The sequence below is a fragment of the Cervus canadensis genome, chromosome 23, assembly GCF_019320065.1.
Source record: "Cervus canadensis isolate Bull #8, Minnesota chromosome 23, ASM1932006v1, whole genome shotgun sequence".
Taxonomy (NCBI): Eukaryota; Metazoa; Chordata; class Mammalia; order Artiodactyla; family Cervidae; genus Cervus; species Cervus canadensis.
Genome location: NC_057408.1, coordinates 17,458,865 through 17,469,550, shown reverse-complemented (window position 1 = coordinate 17,469,550; position 10,686 = coordinate 17,458,865). Strand labels below are relative to the sequence as shown.

At 48.1% G+C, this 10,686-nt stretch overlaps 1 protein-coding gene across 4 annotated transcripts in view; it reads left to right on the top strand.

Annotated features, from left to right (window-relative positions):
- Positions 1-1,156: 1,156 nt before the first annotated feature.
- The window catches only part of RBFA (ribosome binding factor A), a 16,896-nt gene continuing 7,366 nt past the window's right edge, over positions 1,157-10,686 (top strand). For 2 of the 4 annotated variants that reach the window (XR_006264997.1, XM_043444388.1), the window contains exons 1-5: positions 1,157-1,378; positions 4,008-4,050; positions 6,068-6,244; positions 6,693-6,805; positions 9,730-9,814. Coding sequence is in view for 2 of the 4 variants with exons in the window: in XM_043444388.1 (XP_043300323.1) it covers positions 1,254-1,378; positions 4,008-4,050; positions 6,068-6,244; positions 6,693-6,805; positions 9,730-9,814 (543 nt within the window). In the remaining 2 variants the exon portion in view is untranslated. The remainder of the gene's footprint in view (positions 1,379-4,007; positions 4,051-6,067; positions 6,245-6,692; positions 6,806-9,729; positions 9,815-10,686) is intronic. The other 2 variants (XR_006264996.1, XM_043444387.1) reach the window with 1 other exon arrangement.

Below are 10,686 nucleotides of genomic sequence, written 5' to 3'. Positions count from 1 at the left end.
GTTGCAACGCCCCCGTCTCTGTTAGCTCCGTGCGTGTGCATAAAGTGTATTCCTCGCTCTGCAGTCTCCGCCTCCGGGTGTTTTGCGCGCTTCCCCAGCAGCAAAGTCCAGCTAACGCGGCACTCGATGGAAGAACAGCGGGGTCGTGGCTCGTCTGCTCCTCAGGTTATGTCGTGGCGCTCCGCTCAGCACCTTGATATCTGGCCCCACCCACAGGCGCCCCGCCCAACCTACGGTGCACGGTCCCCCACCCGGCCCGGCCCACTCGCCTAACGACGCGTGACTGCACACGCCTGCTCACGCTCAGCCCCGCCCCTCCCCGCAAGTGCCTCCGCTCGGCCGCCTCAGAGCCCGTCTACTTGTCCCCAGATACCGCCGCGCCCTTGCGCCCCGCCCAGTCTCCCGGTGACTATCAGCATGCCCAGCACTTGGCCCAGAGCCTCTTCACTGGTTCCCCTAACGCGTCTTCCCGCCCCACGTCGCCTCAAAGCCTTACGTCGCCCCGCCCCGAGTGGTGACGCTCCACGTCTCCGTAGTAACGCCAGTCAGCCAGTCTACATAGCCCCGCCCTATACATCGCCCAGTCTCGCTTCGCCCCGCCCCACGTCTCCCCTTCCATTTCGCTCCACGACACGTCACAGTTACCGTCACCGAGCCCAGCGTCGCTCGCCTGAGTGTCTCCTTGGCAACGTCGCCCCGCCCACGCCAAATTACGTCAGCGTTGCAACGCGTCTCGCGACTCCGTCTCCTTGGCAACGACGCTCCGCCCACGCCTCTTTAACGTAGTTCCGCCCCCACGTCGCCCCGCCCCGTATCGCTCCGCCCCACGTCTCCTGGGCAACGACGCCCCACCGACTTCTCGTCATATAGCCCCGCCTACACTCGCTCGGCCCCGTGCTCTCCTCTCCCCGTCTCCTTGGCAACGTTACCCCACCCACACCCACGCCCCGTCAAAGTATCCTACCGCGCACAGCGCACCGCTCAGCGTCGCTCCGCTCTACGTCTCCGTGGCAACGTCACCTTTGCCCACGCCGCGCAAACGTAGCCCCGCCCCACACGTCGCCCCGCCCCGCTTCCCTCCGCTGTACTTCTCCTGGGGCCCCGCCCATTCCCTGCTCACGGCCCCGCCGCGTTTGTCTTCCTGCCGACGTCTCCCCGCCAAGGTCTCCCCCTCTGGCTTTGCCCCGCCCCACGTCTCCTTGTCACCGTCGCCCCGCCTTGCGTCGCCATTTGTCCGTAGTCGCTGAGCAAACATGTGGGCCGCTCTCAGGTGGCGGCCGGGGCTCCATCTGGGGCTCCTGAGTGGTGTCCGAGGTCTGCACAGCTCGCCTGTGTCCTGTGGCAAGAACCTACTCAAGAAATTTGCTTCGAAAACCAAGTAATGTTCCCGAGTGGGGTGGAGGGCGTTGGGCGGTGGCCCGGGCCGGGGTCCTCAAGGGTGGGGGCTCCGCCTGGGCGCTAGCTGGCGCCCGAGCGCGCAGCCAAGTCTGTGAGCGTAGTCTCCGCGGGTGAAAGTCCACCCGTCACGGCTGCCGTTTGCGGTTTTTCCACCCTGCCTTTTTTCTGTACTTTACTACACAACTGTAGTTGTGATGATTTTAAGTCTGCTAAAAGCAAAGTGAACTTTTAAAGCCAAGTGATGTTTACATTCCACCATGGGTCCGAGGTTTCAAATCGTCGGATTCAACCAACCTTGGATTGAAAATGTTCAGAAGAAATTCCACGAAGTTCTAAAAAACAGAACCTGAACTTGCCTTGCTGGCAACTGTTTTGGTAGTATTTACATGGTATTAGGTATGGTAAGTAACCTGGCGATGACTTAGTGTGTCCGGGAGGATGCGCGGAGTTTATGAGCAAACACAACGCGTTGGGCATCCTCGAGTTTTGGTGTTTGTGGGATCTTGGAAGCAGTTCCTTACAGACACCGAGGGATGGTGATTCTTGTTATTAGAAGCGTTTTTACGGGAGAGCAGTTTCATCACAGGGAAATAAGAAAAATATGTAAGAATTGCCTTTCCACCTTAATGCTTTCTCTGTGAGGTTAATTTGAGGAATTAAAAAAATAGGATATGTTTTGCTGTGATAAGAGATAAGTATAATAAATTATGTTAATTTCCACATCATTTTGATTCTATTGTAGATATGTGTAAGTGTATATATGTATATGTTTTGTTTTAATACACTTTAAAAAAGTTTTAGATTGGCAAAGATGAGTAGAGTTCCCACATGAGCACAGTTTCCCCTATATTAATCTCTTATATTGGTTTGGCATATGTGTTACAGTCGATGAACCAGCACTGATACATTATTATTAACTAAAGTCTGAGCTTTATGCACCTTTCCTTCGTTTTCTGCTGTCCTTTTTCTGTTTCGGTATCCTATCCAGGGACATCTTTTTAGGTTCCTCTTCACCTGTGTCAGTTTCTCCAACTGTTGGTGCTTGATGACCTCCACAGTTTGAGGAGCACTGGTTAGATATTTGTAGAATACCTCTCTGTTGGTACTGGTGTGATGATTTTCTCTTGATTATACTGGGGTCTTGGTTTGGGGGGAAGATGATACATGTAAAGTGACATTTTCATCACATCATCACACCATATGAACACATACATGATGTTTATCCCTGTTGATGCTGGTCTTGATCACTGACTAGGGTCCTTTGTGTCTGTCAAGTTTATCCACTTGAGGTAAAGTTACCTCCCCCGCTCTGATTCCGTGCTGTCATCTTTGCAGGGAAGTCACTGTATGCCGCTCACACATAAGGAGTAGTGTGAGTTAGGTTCATGAATTATTGAGACTTTTGATGGAACATGTGTCTCTTTTTCTCCATTTGTTAATTCCTATCAGTATGCACCCATGGGTTAGAACCCATTACTACTTAATTTTGCTCCAGTTGTTCCAGCTTTGACCATTGGTAGCTCTTTCAGGTGGCTTCTGTGTTCCTTTGACATACTTCATTGTTAGGGGTTTTGAAGTAGTTTTTATTTTATTTTATTTATTTATTGGTTGTACTGGGTCTTTGTTGCTGCCCACAGGCTTTCTTTAGTTGTGGGGAGAGGGGGCTACTCTCTAGCTGCAGTGAGCAGCTTCTCATTGCAGGGCACAGGCTCTAGGACCTGTGGGCTCAGTAGCTTAGTTGCTCTGTGGCATGTGGGATCTTCCAGGATCAGGGATCAAACCTGTGTCCCCTGTGTTGGCAGGCAGATTCTTAACCAGTAGACTACCGGGGAAACCCTTGAAGTAGTTTTTTACGTTTAAAGAAATTTATTAGCATTTCTTTACTTTATGGCACTACAGAATGCCTCAGCACTAGAACCAGCCATTTCTCCAAGGAGCTCTGCCTGGTTCCTTCACTGGACACTGGCATCAGAACCATGATCTGGAGCTGAGTATGTCATTGCTACTGGGGTATTTGTCTTTTATACCCATTCAGCTGACAAAGTGAAAACAATATGTGTTCAGGTTAAGTCAGGGGTGTATGCTTATCTATAAATGTTTCTCCATGTCACCACCTGTAGCTGTAAAAAGTGGAACTTGAGTTCCTGCTGACCTCCATCTCTAATCTGCTGGCGCCTGGATGGTCCTCACCCCCCTCCCTTGCTTGTCTGCAGCAGTCAGGAGACTGGCTCTCCCATCCGCCTTCTGCTGACCTAGCTGTCAGTGTGTGAGGGTGTCAGTTGTTAACCAGATCCCAGGCAGCAGCTTTGTTGAGTAGGAAATGTGTGCGGTAGGTGTGTTTTTAAGATCCCCTTTCTCCATCTTTAGGACTAGAAGTAGACTTAGGTAAAACTTGGAGCTGAATTAAAACTGCCTTCCGTCCCTCCCTGAAAACCCATGCTGCTGTCAGGTGGATATCTAAATCTTTTAGAACCCCAGGAACTTAGTCTGTATGTCCAGGCTTAGCCCTTTAGAAACAGCTGTGATATCATAACCTGCGGTTAGCATTTATAACTGTTTCTTACCCAGCTTGCCATTGTATCCAGCAGAGTTCTCACTTTCTTCTACAGGAAGAAGTTCTGGTATGAAGGTCCTTCCTTGGGCTCTCACTTGGTAAGTAGGAGGAGCAGTGACGAGCACTTTGGGATCTCGGAGGGCAGGAGGCCCTGCCCCGGGCAGCACTCCAGCCTGTGGGCCGTCTGCATCAGTACGGGAGGGAGCAGGGTCTGCAGGGGTGAGCCTGCGTACGTACGCTGCTAACGTGGGGATTTGACCTTTAAAAAAATTACACCACAGTTTTCCAGAATGTCGTATCTGTTACCAGATTCTAACATGGTGACATCCATTCAGGTTGTGTGTGTGTGTGTGTAACACAGATATGTATAGGTATGCAGGCACTCCTTGTGTTGCATTTCCTACATACTTTTTACGGATTGAGGTCTGTGGTATCCCTGCTTTGGCAGGTCAGCGTCAGCATGTTTTAGCAAAAAAGTGTTTTCAGTTAAGGCGTGTATATTGTCTTTAGATACACTGCTACTGCACACTTAATAGACTACACTATAGTGCAGACATAACTTATATGCTTCGGGAATCCAGAAAATTCATGTGACTCATTGTATTGTGATATCTGCTTTATTGTAATACTCTGGAAGGTAATATTGTAATAGTCTGTAAAAGTCTGTAATAGTCTGCAGTATTTCTGAAATATATTGTATGTGTATCATGGAAGTGTATGTAACGAATGGTTCCTTTTAGAAAAAAAAAAAAACTGTGAAAAAAAAAAAAAGAAAAAAAAAAAAACTGTGTATACTAGAAACCTCCTACTTCACTGAGTACACTAAAGCCTTTGGCTGTGTGGATCACAACAAACTGGTTAAAGAGATGGGACCACCTTACCTGCCTCCTGAGAAATCTGCGTGCACATCAAGAAGCAGCAGTTAGAACTGGACAAGGAATAACAAACTGGTTCCAAATTGGGAAAGGAGTACATCAAGGCTGTATATTGTCACCTTGCTTATTTACCTTCTATACAGAGTACATCATGCGAAATGCCAGGCTGGATGAAGCACAAGCTGGAATCAAGATTGGTAGGAGAAATATCAATAACCTCAGATATACAGATGACACCACCCTTATGGCAGAAAGCAAAGAGGAACTAAAGAGCTTCTTGATGAAAGTGAAAGAGTAGAGTAAAAAAGCTGGCTTAAAACTCAACATTCAAAAAAAGATCATGGCATCTGGTCTCATCACTTCATGGCAAATAGATGGGGAAACAGTGACAGACTTTATTTTTGGGGGCTCAAAAATAACTGCAGATGGTGATTGCAGCCATGAAATTAAAAGATGCTTGCTCCTTGGAAGAAAAGCTATGACAAACCTAGACAGCATATTAAAAAGCATAGACATTACTTTGCCAACAAAGGTCAGTGTAGTCAAAGCTATGGTTTTTCCAATAGTTGTGTATGGATGTGAGAGCTGGACTGTAAAGAAAGCTGAGCACCGAAGAATTGATGCCTTTGAACTGTGGTGTTGGATAAGACTCTTCAGAGTCCCTTGGACTGCAAGGAGATCCAACCAGTCCATCCTAAAGGAGATAAGTCCTGAGTATTAATTGAAAGGACTGAATCTGACACTTCAATACTTTGGCCACGTGATGTGAAGAACCGACTCATTGGAAAAGACCCTGATGATGGGAAAGACTGAAGGCAGGAGGAGAAGGGAACGAGAGGATGAGGTTGTTGGATGGCATCACCGACTTGATGATTGAGTGAGCTTGAGGAATTGGTGGTGTACAGGGAAGCTTGGCGTGCTGCAGTCCATGGGGGTTGCAGAGTCGGACACAACTGAGCAACTGAACTGATACTGGAAACCACTGAATTGTACGTTTTAAGAGGGAGAATTTTATGGTATGTGGATTACATTTCACTAAGAATTTTCTTGGAAATATATATGTACTTGACCTGCTTTTAATTTTGAAGGGATACTAGGTAAAATCTAGACAGGTCCAGGTCTGTAAAATGAAGTATATATAAAAGCCAAGGTGACTGAGGGTGACCCTTGTTGTCAGTAAGGTTCATGTACAGATGTCATGTTGGCCTTTGTGTAATGTTGGCCTTTCTTCTTGATGGAGACCCACAAGTCATCCCAGTTGGAGTTCCTGACGAAGTGCACCTCTCGGAGAACCCGGAAGGAAGACCAGGTGCGCCTGAGGGCCCTGAACGGTCTCCTCTACAAAGCGCTCACAGACATGCTGTGCACCCCGGAAGTGAGCCAGGAGTTGTGTGACCTGAACGTGGAGCTCTGCAAGGTAGCCAAGGGGCCTTGCACCCTATCACGCGCCTGGCATTGGGAGAGGCAGGAGGGAGGCTCGGTGTGTGCCTTGAGGTGTTGGGAGGAAGGCATGGGGGGCAGGTTCAGATAGCACCCGGTGCTCTGCCGGGGGTGAGATGGGCCATCAGAGGAAGACCTGGGTCAGATGAGTGGTGGCCCATGTGCCTTCCTCTCCGGGTAAGGACGGAGAGCTGGCTCCTGCCGTCTGCACCCTCAGGGTGGAGTGGGTTCACCCCAGGGAGGGCAGAGGGCACTGAGGCGCTTCTGGGGCGGGGTGGGGGCTGGAGTCAGGTCAGGGCGCTGGGCGCTAGCGATGGGGACAAAGCTGGGACTGCCCTTGGGTTAGTGCCTCTCTGCTGACACTCTCTGTCCACGAGAGCCCAGGTGAACTGACAGAGATTTGGGGCGGGGGTGGGGGAGCTCAGGTCTCTCTGACTTCAGACTTCTCCGCCTGCCGCGTCTTCTGGAGGACGACCCTCTCTGAGGCTCAGAACGCACACACGGAGGCCATCCTGCGGAGAAGTGCTGCGCACATGAGGTGAGCCGTCTGCCTGACCCTGCCTGCCGGCCAGTGTGTTTACCATTTTTGCTTTTAAGAAAAATTTGGGAAGTGTTTTCTTGAATTTCAGAACAGAATTCACATCTTCATATAAGCCACAAGCCAGGTCAGTGGTTCCCTAAGTGGGTCCTGGGTCCCTGGGGACCCCCGAGGTCCTTTGTCGGGGGACGTTCCTGAGGTAAGAGCTGTTTTCATGGTGAGGTGTGGTTTTCCTTTCTCGCTGTGTGGACGTTTGCACCGAGGATGTCCTGGTCATCACTGTGGCGTCAGCATATACTCACGGTAATCAACTGCCAGCTTCATTAAGAATATGCTTGGTGAATAAGCAGAAGTTACTCCCTTTATTAAATCTGACCCTTGGGCACATCTTTTTAGTATCTGTGGTGGAAAGTGTGGATGAAGTCCTGGTGGTTGTCTTGGAAAAATATTGTGGTTGCTGATTGTGATCCAGAATACACATTTTTCACTTGGAAGAACAAGTGAACCAACTGTGGTTATTAAGATGTAGGTATCTGACAGACATTTTCTCCAAAGTGAGTAAAGTGAACGTGTCGCTTCAAGAAAACAACTGACCATGTTTGTTACCAGTGATAAAATTCAAGCTTTTGGTGAAAATGAGAATTTGAGAAAGCCTGTACCCACTACTGTGAGTTTGACAGCTTTGCAGTTCATAAGACCCTTTTGATGAGATTGGAGATGATATATTGTAGAGTGCATCATCAATTCTGAAAATCTGTGTAACTTAGTAAATCAGTATTTTCGGAAAAATACCAATGTGTGATGTTACAAAATCACCAATGGGGAAAGGTCAATTCAGAAGGCAAGAGGATCACAGGATTTTAATGTACCGAGAGTGACCTGTCCATCCCTCTGGTTTCAGATTCCACATTGCAGCCTTAAATAAACCACTTTCGTTGAGATTCTATGTAGCATCAGAGAACGTCGACACCTTTCTGAAGGGCTGTTCACATACTCTTCCTTTTTCAGTTACAGATCCGAGAGCTTACATTTCCTTCTTTTTTAAGCAAAATAGTAGGACAGATTGAATGCAGATACAGAGGTGAGAAACTACTTGACTTCCATTATGCTGGGTTTTAAAGAAATTTGAAACCGTGTAAGCAGTGTCAGGAGAAGGCAATGGCAACCCACTCCAGTACTCTTGCCTGGAAAGTCCCTTGGACTGAGTAGCCTGGTGGGCTGTAGTCCATGGAGCCGCTAAGAGTCAGACACGACTGAGCGACTTCAGTTTCACTTTTCACGTTCATGCATTGGAGAAGGAAATGGCAACCCACTCCAGTGTTCTTGCCTGGAGAATCCCAGGGACGGGGAGCCTGGTGGGCTGCTGTCTGTGGGGTCGCACAGAGTCGGACGCGACTGCAGCGACTTAGCAGCAGCAGCAAGCAGTGTCACTCTTCTTAGTCTCATTTAAAATACAGCTGTTATTTGAATCAATTAATGAATACATATTTTTATATTTTTCAGCTTCACTTTCTAATGTGTTAAATGTTGATTGATGTAACCCACATAAACAAAAGGTCTTTGGTGTCCTCAGTAATTGTTAAGAGTATAAAGGGGGTTCTGAGACCAAAAATTGTCTCAGTGAGAACCACTGAGCTGGGTGGTAGGAAAAAAGTTAATCAGTTTTCTCCTCAGTCTTTAAAACGCGGAAAACCTCAGAACTGGGCTTTCTCCTTCCTTCTTCTCTTTCTCCCTGGGCCTCCTGCCTCCACTGTACAGCAGGCTTCCATTTTTCTTCTTAAAGTTTTTATTTATTTTTGGCTGCTCTGGGTCTTCGATGCTGCACACAGGCTTTCTCCAGTCGTGGGGAGCAGGGGTGACTCTCGTCACAGAGCATGGGCTCCGGAGCACAGGCTCTGTAGTTGGGGCTCACGGGCTTAGTTGCCCCATGGGGTGTGGGCTCTTCCTGGTCCAGGGATTGAACCTGCGTCCCCGGGTTCTTGACCCCTGGACCCCAGGGAAGCCCCACGCTTCCTTTTTAGAAGGCGAGGTGGTAGATGCTGAGAGCAGGGTCCTGCAGGTCTGGTGTTCTCCTGTGTGCTTGCTCAGCTGCTCTGCATCCCTCACAGTGTTGTGGTCTCTGAAGCTGGGCGTCAGAGTGCTCGTCACTCTCAGAAACAAGAAAATGAGAGATTTCCAACAAGTGTTGAGATAACAGCATGGTTTTCTTATTAGCTTTTAGGTAATCAGAAAAGTGGGGCTTTCTTGGTAGCTCAGTGGTGAAGAATCACCTGCAATGCAGGAGACATGGGTTTGATCCCTGAGTCGGGAAGATCCCCTGGAGGAGGGCATGGCAACCCACTCCAGTATTCTTGCCTGGAGAATCCCATGGGCAGAGGAGCCTGGTGGGCTACAGTCCGTGGGGTCGCAAATAGTCGGACACGACTAAAGCGACTAAACAGCAGCAGCAATCAGAAAAGTCAGTTGAACAGAATGTTTCCCACCTCTTTGGATCACCAGGCTTTAGTGTAAATCCGCATGACTGTGTATCAGTTCTGTCGCTGAGCAGCTGTGCTTGTGTGTCCCAGCAGTGTCTCTGTGTCTGGCGTCTGGTGGTGGTGGGCTGGTGGCCACCCTTCTGTGGAGCCGCTGCTGGTGCCCGTGAATGGAGGGGTGGACGCTGGCGGTGACACCCGCAGGCCTTCCCAAGTTCACGGCAGACTTGATAAGGGTCTCAAAAGCTGCATTTAGAGCGTTAAAAACAGTTGTGATAATGCATTTTATATCCCTATTGAAATGTGGCAGTTGGCTAAGGAAGATTTTTCATCCTCAAATACTGTGATGAACAAAACTCACGTCTCACCTCTTTGTGAGATGACATTTCTGTTTCTGGCATCCCTCCGCCAGATGTCACTTCAACTGCTCAAACCTTATTTTCTCTCCAGGCATCTTCTGATGTCTCAGCAGACCCTGAGGAATGTGCCGCCCATAGTGTTCGTTCAGGACAAAAAATATGCAGCTGTGATGGAGGTAAGGCTTTTACATAATTGTGTCTTTACTGTGTCAACTTTTGTATGCATACGGTTTTACTTTTAAGTTTTAAATATTCAAAAGAATCCTGTGTACAGATTTTAAAAGGTAATATTTGGAAAGGTACAAATGAAAAGTAGGGCTCCTGTGTCCCTGTCCTCACCCCAGTTTCCCAGAGGAAGCCACATTGCATAGCTTTAATTTTTTGATGCTCGTCAGAATCACCCTCAAAACTATAACCCCGTGGTTGTAGTTTGAATATAAATGTGATGCAGTCGGAGCTGCCCCCTGAGCGTGCCGCCTCCTCTCACTTCCCTGAGTTTCAGTCTGTCTGTGGTTACTTTACACCATCAAGGCTGACACACTTACGTTCTGTCCTGGAACTGTCATTGTTTCATAGTTGTTTTCCTTGTTTTCCATACAGGTTTTAGAGGTTAAAACCCTGTTAACATACATGCATTTTTCTTTCTTTTTTTCAGCTTTTGTTCTTTTATTTTTTTTTTAATTTTTTAAATTTTTTTTGAATTCTTTTTTTTTTTTTATTAGTTGGAGGCTAATTACTTCACAACATTTCAGTGGGTTTTGTCATACATTGACATGAATCAGCCATGGAGTTACATGTATTCCCCATCCCAATCCCCCCTCCCACCTCCCTCTCCACCCGATTCCTCTGGGTCTTCCCAGTGCACCAGGCCCGAGCACTTGTCTCATGCATCCCACCTAGGCTGGTGATCTGTTTCACTATAGATAATATACATGCTGTTCTTTCGAAACATCCCACCCTCACCTCCCACAGAGTTCAAAAGTCTGTTCTGTACTTCTGTGTCTCTTTTTCTGTTTTGCATATAGGGTTATCATTACCATCTTTCTAA